Below are 19,121 nucleotides of genomic sequence, written 5' to 3' on the forward strand. Positions count from 1 at the left end.
CAAAATAAGTACTCACAATAAATAAAAATGGTCCTGTGAGTGTTTAATAATAATAATAATAATAATAATAATAATAATAATAATAATAATAATAATGCCTATAGAGCTCCTGCAGATGATGTCATATATGCTGGTCACGTGACGAGATACGACAGGGGCAGCCATTTTGGCAGTCATCGCGGCAGTAAATTGACAGGCACTGGCAGACTGTCAAGGATGGTGGATAACTGCTGTGCACCAGGTTGCACAAATAGGCGTGGGAAAAAGAAAGGTGTATCGTATTATCGCATTCCTAAAGACGCGGAGAGGAGGGAGAAGTGGATTGGAGCGATTAAAAGAGCCAGGAGCCTTCAGAAAAAGACTGAAAGATGGGACCCCCCCGGCCGTTGGCTTTCGCTTATGCAGTGATCACTTCATATCAGGTGGGTGAAGGAATACAGTACAATGCTACAAAAAGTTTCTGGTCAGTTTAATTAAATTTAATTAGTTTAATTTAAGAAGTAGCACCCAGTTATTATAGCTAACGGACACTGTGATGTCCCTTTTTAACTCAACAAGTGTGGCTCTGGCGCAGCCTAGCCAGTTAGCAAGTTAGCTTGTAGCAAGCTAGTGGTAAACAAACCCGTGTTGAAATATTCCTTCTTATTTTGTAGGGAGAAAGAGTGATAATCCGTTGAGTCCGGATTTTATCCCCTCAATTTTCGATTACCTTCCATCTCCAGAGAAGAGGAGACATAAAACGAGACTGGAGGTTTTTAACAGAAGGCAGAAGGCTAAACTGCACAAAGTAGAGCAGGCAAAGATATCTGCAGAAGCCATCCGTCAAAGGTGGGTAGATCAAACTCCTGTCTGATTACATGTTGGGTCTACTATCCAAGCTAAAAAACATGCTAACGTGACACTTCCGTAGCTAGCCAAGCTAATAAACAAACAATGCTAACGTGACACTGCCTATCAAACTGGAATAATTTAATACTTACCCTTGCAGTGATGATGCCGAAGTTTTTGGATGTAAGACTCCACAGTTGAATGTTGTTTACGAAGCCGGACTGACACCATTTGTAAGCCTCCAAGCTTTTGTACGCTCTGAGGGAGTCTCCTGAGTACACTGATGGAAAGCTTACAAGATAGCTGTGGATGTCTGCGTAGCGCAAGTCGGGTACATCGTCTTCAGAGCAGGAGGTTATGCTCTTGAAAAGCACACCGGGTGAATTATATGGGTCGCTTATATTTAATCTCTCTAATTTTGTACTATAAAGCCGAATTTCACTTGAATTAAAATGAGAAGTATACTCGCTCGGTAAGAAAACACTGGCACCGGTGGTCATGTTGACTGCCAAAATGGTGGCTCCCAACCAAAAGTCACGTGACCGCAGGAGCTCTATTCCCCCTAATTTCTTTATTAACAATATGTACACACAACACTGCCCATATCAGGGATAAAAAATGTTACAAATATTAATTAATATTAAGAAAAAATACCAAGAAAATTAAATACAAAAAAATAAATGAATGAATAAAATACTGCTTTTTGTAGTAATAGCGAAATATGTGAATTCTTAATCTCTCTAGTGTATTTTTTGCTGTATATATTTGATGCAAACTTTCAAAGGACATCTCTTGAAACAGTTGTCCAGACATTTGCATATCTGCAGTGTAGTTCCTCCTTCGACCTCTGGGGTGTGACAGCAAGTTCATCAACAGTTCCTTTAGCACTTTCTAATGGCAAAGAAGAAGTTTCAGATTTTTTGGGGGGGTGAGGGGCTGGCCTTTTTTTGTTCCGCTGGAGAATCTTGCTTGAACGGTGAGCAGGAGCACAACAGACGGACCAGAAATCACAGCGACGTGGACTGTCGGACACAGCGCAGCGCTGGGTGGGAGCACACTGGAAGAAGAAGAGTGGTCATCAGTCAGACGGTATCGCTCTCCGGTTCTACCGTATCTACCTGCAGGGTCAACGGGCAGACGAGCCAGCTATTCCCGTTAGCCCCAACTCCTCTGCGGGTCTGGGGGGTTCTGGTAGTGGCAGGGGGCGGGGTACACCGAGAGGGGAGAAGACTATACGCCGAGAGGAGGGGGCTGGAAGTCTGAGACGCTTCCAGCCTGAAGGGGCCGGCGGTTTGGCCAAAGCACCCCCGGACAAACTAGCTTGTACCCGCGCTGCTAAGTGAATGGGATGGAGCCGGGACCGTCTGGCGCTGGTAGGTTCATCTTTTCACTTTAACATGGTATCAATCCTGGTACCCGAATTATGTCTCTACACTGCATTTGGGAAAACCGTAGCCTGGCCTTTGCATCAGGGGGATGTAGAAGGAGACAACCCCGTCTGTTGAGAAAGTGGGAGATGGAGGTGGCTCTCCTGCAGCCTGCATGCACACCACTGTGCAGAGAAGGGTATTTTTATCCAGATTTTAAGCTACAGGCAAGCATTTTGGAGCGCTGACAGTATCCTCAGCAATGCATGGGGCCATGGAGGTCGTGGGAATCGGGGTGAGGAGGGATGAGGTGAAGCCCGCCTTCCAGCAGCAGCACATCAGCAGCAGCAGCTGGCTGCACCCCGCACAGCCTCCCCTTCACTGACAGCTTATCACACGGTTCAGGTTGTCTTAAGACTGTAACATATATGCATTACATTCGCACATTAGAGACACAGGCCTAAGATCTGCAGAGACAGATGCATTATTTATTTATATTGAAACAAAAATAATCCTAAATTGTGATATCTGTTGTTGGAGTTGACAGAACCTTTTTTTTAAGAAAGACTGAGAAGCATGTGCAGTGCATTGCAGTTGCATGTGAGGGTTTCGCACTGCTTGCTTTAGATTTACAGCTAGTGCTTATCAGTACCAGTGATGATCTTTATTTAGCAGGTTTCTTGGATGACACAGAGGTGTGGAGGAAGCCAATTAAAACATGAAGTAGGTAGTCTATATGCCAAGGTCCAAAGTCCTCCTATTTTGGAAAACCTTGAACCCTGGAGTTTATTAATTCATGGGTAGGTTTTATGTTGAAAGCTATATGAACACTGTGGATATATATTCCTCCTGTACATGTATCCTGCGATAGAAATTACATTGTCAAACCAAATGCTGACCCTTAAATTCACTTGAAAATACTTCTTTTTATATTTTAGGATGGGGGAAGGGTCCCCCGGGGCCCCTCATCTCAAAGTCTGCTTTTGTGTGTGAAGTTTGATTATTCAATTGCTATTTTCAGAGGGAGAGCTGATTGCCATGTTTAGCTCATGGTCAACAGCCAATTATTAAGAGAGCCAAATAGTTTGGCCAAAACAATTGATGCATAATTGGCTGTTCCCTTTTGTTTATGTACTTGGCCTGTTGGGATATTGTGACAAGGGAAGGGTTGTCCTAGTAAAAAAATCAGCTACTGTTTCCAGTTTTGAGATTTACATTTCATTGTAATATAACTTTTGAAAGTGTGTATTTCTATTCAAGCACACAATATATCGTAAGCTACCCTTTTAAACTAATAAAGCCACCAAAGTCTAAACTGAAATATTTAAATATTGATCCCTAAATTGCAAAATGTTACTGTTTAGTACTCATCTTTAAAATGTGCTTACAATTTGTTGTATTCCGATCACACCAAAGGATCCAAAATCAAGTATATTTGCCATTTATGAACCAAAATAAAGTGAAAAAAATAAATAAAATAAATACATGTTCCCTAAGTTATGATTGTGAATGTAGTCATTTCGCATGTGACGTGGGCTTATTGCTTTTTACGTCATTGTGAACACAGTTAGTGAGTGTTTTCTTGTTATGATGCTGCACCAAAGTCTGCTTTGAGTCTTAGCGCCCGGGAAAGAGTGCTATTGTCTTGGGATATGTGAAAGCGCTGGCTCCGCTTCTCACCATCTGCCTTCACTGGCACGAGGGGCAAAGTGTGTGTCATTGTGTGTGTGCGCGCAACAATCACAACTCACTCTAGACGCTCATATTCACACACCTAAATGCTCTCTTAAACAAAGAGTATGTGTGGTCAACACATGTCCAGTGTCTGTGTGTGGGTGTTTGTCAGATGTGTTGTCCATTTGATACTACACATGGACTCACACACTGAGCAGAACATCTTTCTGTGTTTTATGGCTAATGTTAACTCTTCCTGTCAGATTTTAGAGGCTTAGTCAGCATATCATTAAGGGGTATGTTTGATCCAAGGATTTCCCTCGTAGCTTTTTAAAATGGGGCTTCTCCAGTCTGGGATACACAGACCGATTTGGGAACAGTGCAGGACCAAAAAGGCCAAGGTCTCTTCAGCATGACCATAGCGGCACCCTGCCTCCTCCCATCTCCACACACACACCGGTCCCCTGATATCCATGACAATGCTGTGTTGCCGAGGTGTCTCCATGGTGAGGCTGGGAATGTAGAGGGGGCCCCCTGCGTTTGTGTGTGTGAGGGTGTGTGTTCACCGTAGGAAGGGCACTCCCTCTGTCGTACACACATGAAATTGTGTGTGTGTGTGTGTGTGATACGGAGGAGCAGGGCAGCTGGGGTCTTTGTTTTGGTGGAGAAGGGCTGGTCTCTGGGGATCCCGAGGTTAAGGCCCTGGGCCCCTTTCAAGCAGGAGTCACAGCTAGCCTCACACTCTGCACCCAGTCTAGGACCCCCTTGTTTTTAAGATTGAGAGTGTCCATGCTAGTACGGACACTAAAAAAACATTCAATGAGATTTAGGATGTTAGCTGTTAACTACTTGTTACAAGAACTGCAACGATCAATAAAAAAGAATCAACCATTTGATAATGGATTCATTTTTAAAGTCATTTTTAATGTAAAATCAGCAAGAAATACATTTTCTTTATTATGGAGATGACCTGCTTTTCCTCGCTTTATATCATATAACTGAATAACTTTGATTTTGAAATGACAATTTTTAAAGATTAAACGACACAGTGAAAAAAAAGATCGCAGTAGTAATTGTTACTTTTTCTTCTACTCAATTGTGTTTTGAACCCTAAATTAAAAAAAAAACACTGAACATTTAAAAAAAGTTTGTCAGGTATTTTGAAAAGTGTATGTTCCCTACAGCAGGGGTTTCTTCAGAAGCCCAACAAACCTGAAGTTCATGTCTAAAATCATCAAATCCTGCTTTGCTACTTTGCTACCTATTTAAAAAAAAAAGTCTAATCTATTTCCTTTTTTCTCCCGCCATCATTTCTTTTCCTTCCATCCTCCCCCCTCTCATCATTGTCCATCCTCATCTAATCTGATTATTCCTCCTCCTCTTCCTAATGCTTTTCTAATATTCTCCTCAATCACCTTTTATCTTACTTCTTATATAACACACCGTTCTCCTTTCCCCCTGTCCCAAATATACATGTTGCTGCTTAACTGTTCCATTCTCATTGTTTATCTCTATCATTGTCTTTCCCTGTCCTTCCTGTCTTCCTGTTCCTGCCACTCTCTCCTGTGTCCACCTCAACATCATGTCCTCTTTTTGTTGCCCCTGCCTACGCTTCCTGCCCTGCCACATTTATCTCCTCTGCTGCTCACAACCACTTCCTCTGCCACCTCTTCACTTAACCGCTCTTTTTGTTGTGAATGCCTGCTTTGGCCATTTGCCCTTCCTCTACATTCAACTCTTCTTTTCCTGCTGTGGCCTTTCACTCATTCCTACGCTCTTGATCTGAACCACCTGTTCTTGTAAATGGCTCCCTATCTCTTTCCTGTCCAGTGCCCATGGGGGCCTTCCCCCCACCCCTGCAGCAGGTGTTCCATGCCCCCCGCCGGCCAGGCATGGGCACCGTGGGCAAGCCCATCAAGCTGCTGGCCAACTACTTCGAGGTGGAGATCCCAAAGATGGACGTCTTTCACTATGAGGTGGACATTAAGCCCGACAAGTGCCCACGGAGAGTCAACAGGTAATAGGAGATGTGGAAACTGTGGCAACACCTTCAATATTTCTTCTTGTCTTTGATGTCCCACATTAATCTGACAGATCAGTACGTGTCAGCTGTCATGTTTCATTGGCATTTTTAAACTCTTGACAGCAAGGCATGCATTTAAAAAAGCCAACAAGAAGCTGAAACATCTGCTGTGTGGAACAGCTTGAAATTGGATAATGAAAGAGAATTGGATTTAATAATGAAAGAAAGCAGTCGCTTGTAATCACTGTGTTGACGTTCTTGCAGAAGGCAGCAACAACTACTACTTTCAACATGAACAATGCACCCCTGGATTTAAATGTCATTCTTTGTAACAACTCATTTATTTATTTATTCTTTAATAATGCCCACTAATGCAGAGCTCTAAAAAGTCTGCCTTACATAGATTGGCTTTCTTTACCACGAAGTTCCGTAATGTAGGAAAATAAATATTTGATTGAAATTAAAGTACATATTTAGGTTATTTAATTCACCCAAGTCAGGGGCCAAAGTATCCCTACTTTAAACTGACTGCAAAGACTGTAAAAATCCTGCCTTGTGTCAAAAACGAATTCATAAAAGTCAATAGACCTGTGCAGAATCAGGCAATAATGATGTTTCACAGCATATTGGGCAGTAGTAAGCTTCTCCTTTGGAAGTTGGGTCCCATTCACTGACAGATGGCAGAGTCAAAAGTGAATGTTAACTGACCCTTTCCCCTTGGCTGTGTTTATGCTGTGTGCTTGAAGGAGCCCCTGTATTAGTTAGCTTAATTGTTTGCTGTCTGATGCAGGTTAAATCAAAGGTTTCTCAAGATATCATTAGGTAGAGTAAAGATACTTTAAGTGGCAAATCAAGTTCGTCATAAAACGCAGGAGCAAAAGTATTAAAGTCTTATTTCAAAAGAAGGGCTAATTTGTTTTCTAGTCATTGCAAAGAGCCACGTTAGCTTGGATTGCTAAGTTTTACTGGCCCCCTCCATCTTTATTTCAGCTGCAAAAAATATATATATAAAAAATGCTGTTCTGGTTATGATTTGCCACATTTATTACTTTCATCCAAGCAACAAACAGCGCATCAACATAAATTAAACATTTATTCAGAGGGGGAATGCCCTGCGGACATTTGTCATAGCCCTCCAGAGTGCCTTTCGCTCTAAATAACACTTGTCTGGTCTGCCTTTGAAGAAAAAGGGCATCATGCAACACAATACATATGTTTTGTTTTGTTTAAATGTTCTCTTCTATGAAGATATCAATGCCATGTTCTCTTTAACTCAGTCTTCTCTGCTAAAGCCCAGACTTGTTGTATCATACTGAGGTGGCCAGTGTCTTGTCACTAGCCTTGTCCGGGAACTCTTGAGTTTATTGTCCTAGTGTGGCTGAGTAAGAGCCTGTGCCCCCTGGTGATTCATCAATAATCAGTTAGAGTGTAAAATCTGTCTTTCTATCTAGAAATACTAAATAATTAATGTAATTTTCTAGACAAAAAAGATATTTGGCTATTTGACGCCAGAAGTTATGATCAAAATATGGGTTAGCCTCTGACTTTTCCTCAAACCCAAATAATTCCTTTCTCAAAACCTGAAAGGCATAACTTGACTTCATGTATTTGTATCTAATAAAACATCCCAACTTATTGTGGCATATAAAGTTATTTATTTCTGATTGAACATGCAGATCATTGCATTTAAGGTCTCGGCAGGAGAAAGACAAGAGGGCACTCTAGGAGAACTTTGTTGTCTTTCAAGTTAACAAACGTGTCAACAAAAACAAATGAACAAATCGGTAGTCTTCCATTTCTTATGGAATAGTTGTTTGAAAAGTCAGACAACCTGAAATTACCTTCTCTCGCGTCTTTTTTGGATTTGGGGTTCAAGACAAAGGTTCCCAAAAGGCATGCAAGGCCATGCCCTTTGACCTCTTCTTTTTAGACCAATCCCACATCCCCCCACAATTTATATGAAGGCCAAGGCACCGTGCATTGAAAGGTGGCCCCACGCCCACAGCCTAACTCTTTTTGTCCTTGCCTCTCACCCTGTGACCATGAGATATTGCACCCAACAGCTGCATCCTGCATGATCGATATTCTATCATCTTGAGAGCTGCATCCCCCCCGCCACAATCACGATAGAGCATCCTGATCAGGCGATGGGTTTAGTAGGCGCAGCAGTTCTTGTTAATCTCATACCATTTTTGTGTGTTTTGTGTGTGTTCCTACAGAGAGGTGGTGGAATACATGGTGCAACACTTCAAACCGCAGCTCTTTGGCGACAGGAAGCCGGTGTATGACGGCAAGAAGAACATCTACACGGTGCTAGCGCTTCCTATAGGGAGTGAGAAGGTAGAGTACAGTTGTCTTGCTTTACATCGTTACAGTGTGCCATTCCCACACACTAATGCCCCCTTCAATCAATAAAGTCGATCTTAAGCCCTGTTCCAGCTGGAGTATAACTAAATCTCTAGGGGAGGCAGGGTTTAGTGAAAATGATTGAACAGAACGCGCTATTTATCTCCTGCAGAGCACATATGTCTATCCCAGTGTTCATAAGAAAAACAGACGCCCACTCTTTAATGAAAAAACTGTTACTGTCAGGTTGGAGAATTTTAGTTTCCATATGTTTTTCAGTACAAAGTGTTCTGCTTTCTGTTATTTTCTAGTCTTAGTTAGTCGTAGTGCTTATTATTTTTCACATTCTTGCTGGGCTGTTGACTTAGCATAAATAATAAATAGGGGAAGAAATGCTCCAGCACATTTCAAAACTCAAACTTGTGATGTTTATATTTTTGTATCAGATACAACAAACACAATGTAGGGTGTTAATAAGTGCTAGTAAGCAGATTTGGTTTCTTTCTGACTGAGTTTGGCTTGCAGTTTCCCTCAGTTTCCCATCTTTATGCTAGGCTAAGCTATTAGGAGGCCGGCTGTTTCGTATTCGCACACTTGAGAGTGGTATTGATTTTCTCCTCTAACACTTGGCAAGAAAGCACTTTAGTTTACATCAAACTGTTTATTTACGGCTTCAGACCGTAGACTAAATATAAAAGGATCAGACCCATGTGGTATCACATATAGTCACATATAAGAACTTATACAGCAATGAAACAAAAACATGAGGAAAGCATGACCGTGAATTGTTATAATGTCAACTATAGGTAACCAGGCTGTCCGCTGTAATCTTCTTGTCAGTGATCCTTAGAAGGGAAGGTATTTTTGAACCACATTCTTAAGTGTGAAATAGCATTTATGAGTAATGAATCCTGTACAACTGAAGTTCACATTATACTGCACAGCCTGATTGCTTCTCTCGCATAGTCCATCTTCAATCTGCAGCATCGTTCTTCACCTCTCCTATCTGTCCTTTCTTTCCTCTTTTTCTCCAGGTGGATTTTGAGGTAACTATACCAGGTGAGGGCAAAGACCGAATCTTCAAGGTGTCCATCCGTTGGCTGGCCAAAGTGTCATGGCGCCTGCTGCAGGAGACTCTGGTCAGTGGTCGGCTGCAAGTCCCCCTCGACTCGGTTCAAGCCCTGGACGTGGCCATGCGCCACCTGGCCTCTATGAGGTAGACCATGACAACACTGTCCCCTCTTTGTCTCAAAAGTAGACATACTGCAACACTCCTGGTCAAGTGAAATTGAGTTTAATTCAGATTGAAAAGGGTTTTTTCCAAGTTGACAAGATAACTGTGCAGCCTGGTAAGTTTTGCATTATACCTCCAGGGGTCAGGGTCACTTAACAAAAGTTGTTAGCTGAGAAAAGTGTCCACTGAACAATGCTGAGCAAGGCAATAACGATAACTTGATGACTCGCCCTGAACATTTTTAAAAAGGAAGTGTTAAAGCCACAGATGATTTCTGGAAAATGTCAGTGTTCACTTATAATGTTTAAGCCTGTTTCAGACAAAACCAGTACAGTTCTTCATTACTCTTATATCAGTGTTTTTCTATGCAGGTGTTCTTGTTTTCAAATCATTTTAGGTGCTGAATTATTCTGCAACATCCTACATGAGACTACAATCAGTGAACATGAAGTCATGCTGAGGTCATGCTTTTGAATGAAGTCATATATTTTTTTCCGGATCCTCCAATTAGGTACACTCCTGTGGGCCGTTCATTTTTCTCCCCACCTGAAGGATACTACCATCCACTGGGTGGGGGTAGGGAAGTCTGGTTTGGTTTCCACCAGTCTGTGCGCCCCGCCATGTGGAAGATGATGCTTAACATTGATGGTGAGTCACTGAAGTGGCTGAGTGTGTGAAGTCAGTCAGTGATCTCATGTTGTTTCCTGACATTGCATGACTGGTAAAATGCTATAATTTACCCTATGAACAAAGAAAGACATTTTAACAATCAATCTTTAATCATGCATCATAACTCTAAGCTTCTCTAACTGCTTATAACATCAATTTGTTTCTGATAAATGCCTTCAATGGGGATGTAAAGCCTTATTAAATGTGTGAACTTGCATGCACGTCTTTGTTAAGTTGTCCTTCTCTGACCTGTATGGACTCTTTGCTGTTCTCTGTCTCCCTCTAGTGTCTGCCACGGCTTTCTACAAGGCCCAGCCTGTTATTGAGTTCATGTGTGAAGTCTTGGATATCCGTAATATCGACGAGCAGCCTAAGACTCTCACTGACTCGCAAAGAGTTCGCTTCACCAAGGAGATTAAAGGTGGGCTACCGACCAGTGTGAAGTGCTTTCCAACAATCAATGAAAAACCCTTTACAAGAAAATGAATGTAACCTTAATGCTTCTCGTTTCAAGGTTCTTGTGATGCATTGCCTTTCTAAACTCATCTTATACTTTAAACATTAGATACTGGTTTTTTGAATGGCAACATTTCCCTTTAATGCTGATTGGGGTTTTTCTTATTTTTATGGGAAACTGTTGATCACTTGGCTTGTAATTATCTTTATTTTTTGTGTCTGTTTTGTGTAAATTGTTGTTTTCGTCACTTTTTGTTGCCATTATCAGGCCTGAAGGTGGAGGTGACCCACTGTGGACAAATGAAGAGAAAATATCGTGTATGCAATGTCACCCGACGACCTGCCAGTCATCAAACGTACGTACACGGACCATTTTGTACAAGTCTGACCTGTTGTGATTGTTATTACCTTAGCAGCAATTTAGGGACTAGCCAGTGATGCATTGTTGTATCCAAACATCCTTTTGAAACAACAGCAAAAGCAACTTCTTCATCTGTGAAGTGGATCATAGAGTTGTTCCCATTTCTTGTGTTTTTCAACCAGGTTTCCCCTCCAGCTCGAAAGTGGGCAGACAGTAGAATGTACAGTGGCCCAGTACTTCAAGCAGAAGTACAACCTGCAGCTAAAATACCCCCACCTACCCTGTCTACAGGTGGGGCAGGAGCAGAAGCACACCTACCTGCCACTGGAGGTGAGAAAGATCTGATAGTGATGTAATATATGTTTGTATTCTGACTTAAACATTATTTTAGGATGCATCCAGGTTGAGTGCATGTAAATAAACAATGTTTTCACCCTAATGATGCTGGTTTACTGGTTCCAGGTGTGTAACATTGTAGCAGGTCAACGATGCATCAAGAAGCTGACAGATAATCAGACCTCCACTATGATCAAAGCCACGGCTCGCTCTGCGCCCGACAGACAGGAGGAGATCAGCAGGCTGGTGAGTTGGAGAAATGGCTGGTGGGTGGAGGCCACCCTGCTGATGGAAAAACAACAACACAAGACAATGATTCTGATTTAAAGTTTAAGACGCAGATACTGTGAGATCTGATGGATGGTGTTTTACTCCTCACAGATGAAGAATGCTAACTTCAACCTGGACCCGTACATCCAGGAGTTTGGGATCAAAGTGAAAGACGACATGGCTGAGGTGACGGGCAGGGTGCTACCTGCCCCGATCCTGCAGTATGGAGGACGGGTAAGACCCAATGAAATTAGTATTGCAAAAACACATCCGTTTTTGAGCTACACCACAAGAGTCTTTAAGTAGTCAGAAACACAGAGTTGTATACATAACTTTGCGGTAGACCTAACTTTCTCTCCCCCTGTCCCCTCTCTTCCACAGAATCGTGCCATCGCAACTCCAAACCAGGGCGTGTGGGACATGAGGGGGAAACAGTTTTATAACGGCATTGAGATCAAAGTGTGGGCGATTGCCTGCTTTGCCCCCCAGAAACAGTGTCGAGAAGAGGTGCTTAAGTAAGTACTAATGAGGGCCAACAGTGGGAATACATGTTTTTTGAGGAATTATATCATTTTCCCCCCCACATCTTCTCAAGTCACAAGATCCAGTTTTATTTTAGCTGCTAGGAAAAGAGATATAAATCCACAATGCCCTATTTAACCTCAAATACGATGATTCATTCATTTATAATATAGTTAATAACATTCCTGTTTATGATTTCCTATAGGAAATGTTTTGTCTTGCCAAATAAGTTAGGGTATTACTTTACCTTACATTTTGTTAAGAAAACTATGTTTTTATTACACCGCAGACAGTACACTTAACTTATCTACCATGACCTCCAGCTGCACAGCTTTTTTAGATAACTTGTAAGGATATTCCCAATATAATGATGTGATATTTTAAAATCCTGTTTTAAGATATCCTCAGTGCAAGGCAACAGTAAAGTTGGAAAAATCCTCGATTGCTGAATTATATCTAAACTGATCTGGTTTCCTTTCAGGAACTTCACAGACCAGCTGCGTAAGATCTCTAAGGATGCTGGGATGCCGATTCAGGGTCAGCCATGTTTCTGTAAATACGCCCAGGGAGCGGACAGCGTGGAGCCCATGTTCAGACACCTGAAGAACACCTACTCTGGACTGCAGCTCATCATCGTCATTCTGCCCGGAAAGACTCCTGTCTATGGTAGGCTATTCTTTTCTGTCTGGCATCATTAGAAGACATCAAGAAACATAGTTTGAAAGCTGAACTTGAGAAAAATGCATCCTCAGTCTGTTCTCTTTCCCAAACTGTTCCCTTTAAGCGGAGGTAAAGCGTGTGGGGGACACCCTCCTGGGCATGGCCACGCAGTGCGTCCAGGTGAAGAATGTGGTGAAGACGTCACCTCAGACGCTCTCCAACCTCTGCCTCAAGATCAACGTGAAGCTGGGAGGCATCAACAACATCCTGGTGCCTCATCAGCGGTAAGCTGCTGTTTCGGCTGCTTTTGAATTAGGAGCGTACATTCAGGGCAGGGTGACAACAGAGAGAATTTCGATGTGTCTCCACATATGTCCCTGTTAAACCATAAACTGGACTTCCGGTAAACGAGAAGTGGCTAAGTATTGTATTGTGTATTTGGTCTCCAATTCTAGGTTTTAAGAAATTAAAGCACAGAAAGTTAGCTGGATGACATTGTTTTGACTTTATCTAAGTTTTTCAGCCTGTTTTGATAATAAGACTCTCTGCCTTTATGAGCAGGTGTAATTTGCATCTCCTCCTCTGTGTGCTGTCTCAGGTCAGCAGTGTTTCAGCAGCCAGTTATCTTCCTGGGAGCGGACGTCACCCACCCCCCTGCTGGAGATGGCAAGAAGCCCTCCATTACTGCTGTAAGTCTGAAATAACACCTTCATTAAACAACACGAGTTGATCCTGAACGAAACCATTTCTCATGAGGATGTTTATTTAGATACTAAAATAAATTTGTCCAAAATGATATGCATGAATGTGAGGCAGGCTCTGCCTCCTGCTGCTGTTTTTCTTGGTCAAAGCTTTGTTTCAGGCTCCAACAAACAGAGGTTTGAATCGAAGCTATATATCTGATGAATGAAAGCAAGAAAAGGGTTTGTCTAGTTTCAAGTATTTAGTAATAGAAAATAAAATGACATTGTTGGTGTGTAGCACAGCGTCATGTGGCTTCTCTTATGGCAGTCCAGATGCTCAGTAAAAACACCAAGGTCATGTAAATAATGCAAATTTCCGCAGGATGTCATAGAAAGGCTAACACACATGGTTGTGGTTGCCTGGTTACAGTGGCACTATGTGACAGTTATGCTAGTCAAATAAAAATCCCACAGCCATAAATAGTATGGCAGAAGAGCTAAAACACCCTTAGTATTTAGAACAGGTGAGAAGCTAATCAAAACACCCCAAAAAAAACACCATTATAAGTAGCTTTCAAACAGGGAAATACTAATGTTTATTGGCTGTCAGATACAATCGTAATCCATTTTGGCATATTCATTAAAACCGTCATTCATTACAGCCCTCATTTACTGATTTAATAAGTATTGTTTGATCTGAAGCAGTACATTACTCTCAACAAGCAATTTCAAATGAATAACTGTAGAAGGGTTCAATAAGGAACTGCAGTCCGCAGTCTGTCAGACTTTTTATTTAGACCAGTCTGCAAAACCAATGACGCTGAACAAAGAAAATAAAGTAGTAAGAGAGAAGTTAGTGAGGGATTAAGGGAACCAAATGGCTCATCACTGACTCACGTTCAGACAGGAAATGACATCATTCCTCGTTCCGCCCTTGACCTCAGCTAAACTCTGGTTGGCTGTGTTGTTGCCTAGCAGTTATGACAAATGCTGGAGTCACACACACACAGATGATGAGAGAGAAAAGTGGATCTGTCTGTTCCTCCTGACTGAAGAGAAAAGTATGATTTGTAGACAGTGCAAAGGAAGAGTGTGAAGTAAGACAAATAAAAGCTGGGTGTGGTTCTCCCACAATTCCTAAAGAAGCATACTGTATGTACATATATAAACATTTAGACAAATGACTGATAACGGGATTTAGAAGTAGTCGACTAACACGATTTTCTTTTGTTTTTCCATCCAACATATGATGGATGCCTGTTTGCAAAGCACCTTATACTGTGTTACCAGCAGCAATCCAACGACAGTGCCCTGCTCACCTCACCTGTCACTTCCTCCATCCCTCTCTTCCAGGTGGTAGGCAGTATGGATGCTCATCCCAGCAGATATTGTGCCACAGTGCGCGTCCAGAGGCCCAGGCAGGAGATCATTGAGGATTTGTCTTACATGGTGCGTGAACTGTTAATTCAGTTCTACAAGTCGACTCGGTTCAAGCCCACCAGGATCATTTTCTACAGAGACGGAGTTCCCGAGGGACAGTTGCCACAGGTAATAAGACGACATGGTTGTTGACATACTGATATAGTAGATGGCACTGCATTGTAAAAATGCCTTATTACTTAAGCTTATGCTGGCATACTTCTGCTGGAAAAGCACATTATAGCATGTTAGTGTATCAGCTTGACTGCTAATAAACAAAGTTCTGGTTCTGGTGTGCAGATTCTCCACTACGAGCTGCTGGCCATCAGAGATGCGTGCATCAAGTTGGAGAAAGACTATCAGCCAGGCATCACATACATCGTTGTGCAGAAACGCCACCACACACGCCTCTTCTGTGCTGACAAGTCTGAAAGGGTGAGCTTATTGTTATCACACAAGTTCAAAAAAAGCTAACAAAGACTTGCATACTTGTCTAAATATTTAAAATTGACCATAATTTGTTTTTTCTATTAATAGATTGGGAAGAGTGGGAATATTCCTGCCGGGACTACAGTGGACACCAGCATCACTCATCCCTTTGAGTTTGACTTCTACTTGTGCAGCCATGCAGGCATACAGGTAATGAGAACAGGAACACCATGTTAAAGTGGTCTTTGAATATTGTGAGGTAACTATTCATGTTGCTGTGGTTGTTTTTGTTGTTAAGCCTTTTCTTAAACAGATGTTTGATCTTATTTTATTCCCTTTCTCTGTTTCCAGGGTACCAGCCGGCCGTCTCATTACTACGTCTTATGGGACGACAATCGCTTCACGGCCGATGAGTTGCAGATTCTAACGTACCAGTTGTGCCACACGTACGTGCGCTGTACCCGCTCAGTCTCCATCCCTGCGCCAGCCTACTATGCTCGTCTTGTGGCCTTCCGTGCCCGCTACCATCTGGTGGACAAAGAACATGACAGGTTAGTGTGGTTATGCAATATGAATGCATGGTTTTGCACAAGCGTATTGTTTGCGAGGTAATATGTGCTTCCCAAAGAGAAATTAAGTATTAAGTTGGATAGTTTAAAAAATACAGCTTGCTGGTTTCTACTAAGGAAGTAACTCAACATGGGATTTGGACCCAGAGTTTGATACTTCATTTAGATAATTGCATATAGTATGGTGTATCTGATCTTTGTTCTGGAACTTTTTTCCCTGTCATCTCTGCAGTGGAGAGGGCAGCCATGTGTCCGGGCAGAGTAATGGTCGGGACCCCCAGGCGCTGGCTAAAGCTGTTCAGATTCACCACGACACCCTGAGGACCATGTACTTCGCCTGAGCTACACCAACTCTCACCACCATTGACCCCTCCCACCTCATTTCTACCTGAGTTGGCACAAGGCCAGACATCACCTCATCCCTATCCCTTTTTCCCAATGACTGCCCACCACACATACGCCACAGACCTGCCAGTCATTCACCCATATAGAAGAACATAAGGCACCTGTAAAACACAGGCAGACTCTACAGCCTCATGCACTCGAACCGTTATGAATATTATTATTATTGTCATTTCTTCGTTTTTTCTTTATCTTTTTATGTTGAATTTTAAAACATGGGTATTATTATTATGTAATTGTATTGTACGTTACCTTCATACTCCTGTGTATGTAAGTATGCAATACGGATAGGAGGAAAACAGGCAGGAAAAAAGAAGAAAAAAAAAATTCACAAATAACTTTTTTAACTGCCACGACGATGCTGCCTCTTCACCTATCCGGATGCCGGTGTTCCAAGCCCCTTATTTTGGGGATCCTCCAGGGGGTGGTACTGGGCACACACACTTACTTGTATGATTTTATGTCATGAACTACATTCATGTTTTTAATGTTTTTGAGTAATGTTATTTTTTGAAATGCCTTGGGAAGTCTGAGGTATGGTACACTAGCACTTAGCATTAGCATGTAGGTGCTACCAGTCCTGCACATAAGAGTTGTTAGTACATTTGAGGCTAGCCCTCTGGTCTTTATATTAGCAGAGACAGAAAGAGCAGGTGTAGCATATCGTAGATACAGAAAAGAATCCTGCCGCACACTACATGCTGATTGGTGAGTCCCTTAGAGATATAGCGTATAGAGGTGAGCTTAGCATTACAATAGAGGGACCATTTGCATAGAGTGTATCAAATATACTTGCACCCCATGCACCTAAACCAGCATTATTAACCAGCCAAATGTGATGCCAACTAATGGAGAAGGGGCACTTAAACAGGAAGATAATCCTTTGTTTCTGAATGCATTGCTCTTTTTGTTTATTCGAGGCACTTTTTTTATTTACTTATTGATTTTCTTTTTTACTTCAAAATGTTGGGAACCTTCTGTGCTGAAGCTTACCGCAGACTAGATTGAAGTTTTACACCCACATATGCATAGCTTTCAGAACAAATAGGTAACTACGGCAATAGGCAAGGTAAACACTCAGTAGATTTTAATGCAGGCAAATACAAGTCAGTGATCACTTAAGTGCTGCAAAGCTGAACTCCCTTTCAGCAATTGAACTTGCTCCGATCATTCTGCACATTCCAACATGTATCAGTAGAGATGATGGCCAATGGTACACTCTAATCTTCCACCTGCAGACTTCTTTGCGTTCCTTTACACTTATATCCCCAAAGCTCTTCCCTCTGTAGGCATTTACAACTCTAAGCCCGAAAAGCAGAAGCACACACACATATCGCCCTGTCTCCGTCTCTTTAGCATGTAGAGGCCAACCTCTTCAAATGCACTTGTCCCCTTATTCCCCTCTAAGCCAAACTATCACTCATCACCCTTCCCATCATCACCTTCTATCCTTGCTTTGTATCCTCACTTTTAAACATCACACACCCGCAGCATCCCCTTACTTGTGCTAGCCAATCCCCATTGGTGCTCTGTGTGCATGGGCGGCACAGATAAAGGATTGCTACATTGAACAGGGTGTGGCACTATTACTACTACTAAATATTCCCTGCCTTTACATGTAGTCACTTTCTGGGTTAATGAAACAAATGCATGTACTTATTTTTTATGACTGGATATTCTGAGCCACCTTATTTTGGTTGACTTAGAGGTAGGAGCCTTGCGCTCGTCACTGCCTGTCAGCTTTCTCCTCCATCGTGTATCGGTTTTAAAGACTGCTTTTTCCTTTGTCATTATTATGATGATGTGACTAGTGTGATATATTTCCTCAAGAGGGCACTGTGGAAACGGTCTCAAAATTCCACCTCAGTTGCCGTTTAAGCGCCTCAAATCTTGTCTGATGGTTAAAAAACCCCTTTTGAGGTGAAAGGGATCAAAAGATAAGAGATCAGAAGATTCTTGAATCATGTTTATTAACTTGCATAATCAAAATGCCTTTGTACACCGTTTTACTGATCTTTCGTTGTGTCCAAGGTGATTTGTATATATAAATATATAATATTAACCTGTTATGAATTTTGGCTCACCAGTTGCCAGGCCTTTCACAGTTGGGGCCAGTGTTTTACCCCTCATTCTGTGCTGAACAAAAAAAAGAAAAATCCGTCTTGGTGCATTTCCCCCTACCACTCAAACCAGATGCAGTTCTTTAGTCACTGAAGCCACAAAGCACCTTGCAAAGGGGGGAGACGAAGTGGCAGTCACCCTGGAAATGCATCATGTGGACACCGGAGAGTCCACTCCTCTCCACACAGCCTCATTGTTCGACTAAGCAATATTGAAGCCACTGATCAAGAACAGTCCTTGTCATAGCACTTCCCAATAGATTTGAATGAATGGACTTGAAAGCATATTGTTTTGGCTCTGTATGTGATAGTATGAACTCTGTTGGGGCGGGTTATTTTTTAAAGAAAATAAAATTGTTTTTTATTACTCCTTTTGTGTGTGTGTTTTTTTTTACTTAGACAGTATTGTTTGCTCTGATATTGGTTGAATCTAATCTTAAAAGTAAACTTCATCATTACACATCAGAAGCCCTAAACCTTCTGTTCAGAAAATATATTCTACAAAATATTTCAAGCACTGTTCAAAATTGAAAGTTTGAGCTATTTGGATGCCATGTCTTTTCTTTCCGACAAGTGCAAAGAAAACCTGCAATATACTGATTTAAGGTGTACTACTATTCTGTTCTTGAATTTGCCTAAATGTACTAAAACTTAGCATTAGATAATTCCTCTTTTGAATATTAAACATAACATAACATCTAATTCATCATTAGCATATTTGTATAGTACATTTCAGAACACTAACTTAAATGA

The 19,121-nt window shown here is 41.8% G+C and overlaps 1 protein-coding gene across 1 annotated transcript; it reads left to right on the forward strand.

Annotated features, from left to right (window-relative positions):
- The first annotated feature begins 1,756 nt into the window (after positions 1 to 1,756).
- On the forward strand, positions 1,757 to 18,735 carry ago1 (argonaute RISC component 1). Its single transcript, XM_063879766.1, has 19 exons — positions 1,757 to 2,201; positions 5,700 to 5,886; positions 8,112 to 8,232; positions 9,273 to 9,454; positions 9,984 to 10,120; positions 10,428 to 10,562; positions 10,866 to 10,953; positions 11,141 to 11,288; positions 11,421 to 11,540; positions 11,676 to 11,798; positions 11,946 to 12,079; positions 12,568 to 12,752; positions 12,871 to 13,030; positions 13,345 to 13,435; positions 14,783 to 14,977; positions 15,149 to 15,283; positions 15,386 to 15,487; positions 15,629 to 15,828; positions 16,079 to 18,735. Exons 1-19 carry the CDS (start codon positions 2,177 to 2,179, stop codon positions 16,185 to 16,187), a joined length of 2,577 nt encoding a protein of 858 aa, XP_063735836.1. The 5' UTR covers positions 1,757 to 2,176; the 3' UTR covers positions 16,188 to 18,735.
- Positions 18,736 to 19,121: the final 386 nt, after the last annotated feature.

This window comes from Eleginops maclovinus, chromosome 3 (genome assembly GCF_036324505.1).
Source record: "Eleginops maclovinus isolate JMC-PN-2008 ecotype Puerto Natales chromosome 3, JC_Emac_rtc_rv5, whole genome shotgun sequence".
Classification (NCBI taxonomy): Eukaryota; Metazoa; Chordata; class Actinopteri; order Perciformes; family Eleginopidae; genus Eleginops; species Eleginops maclovinus.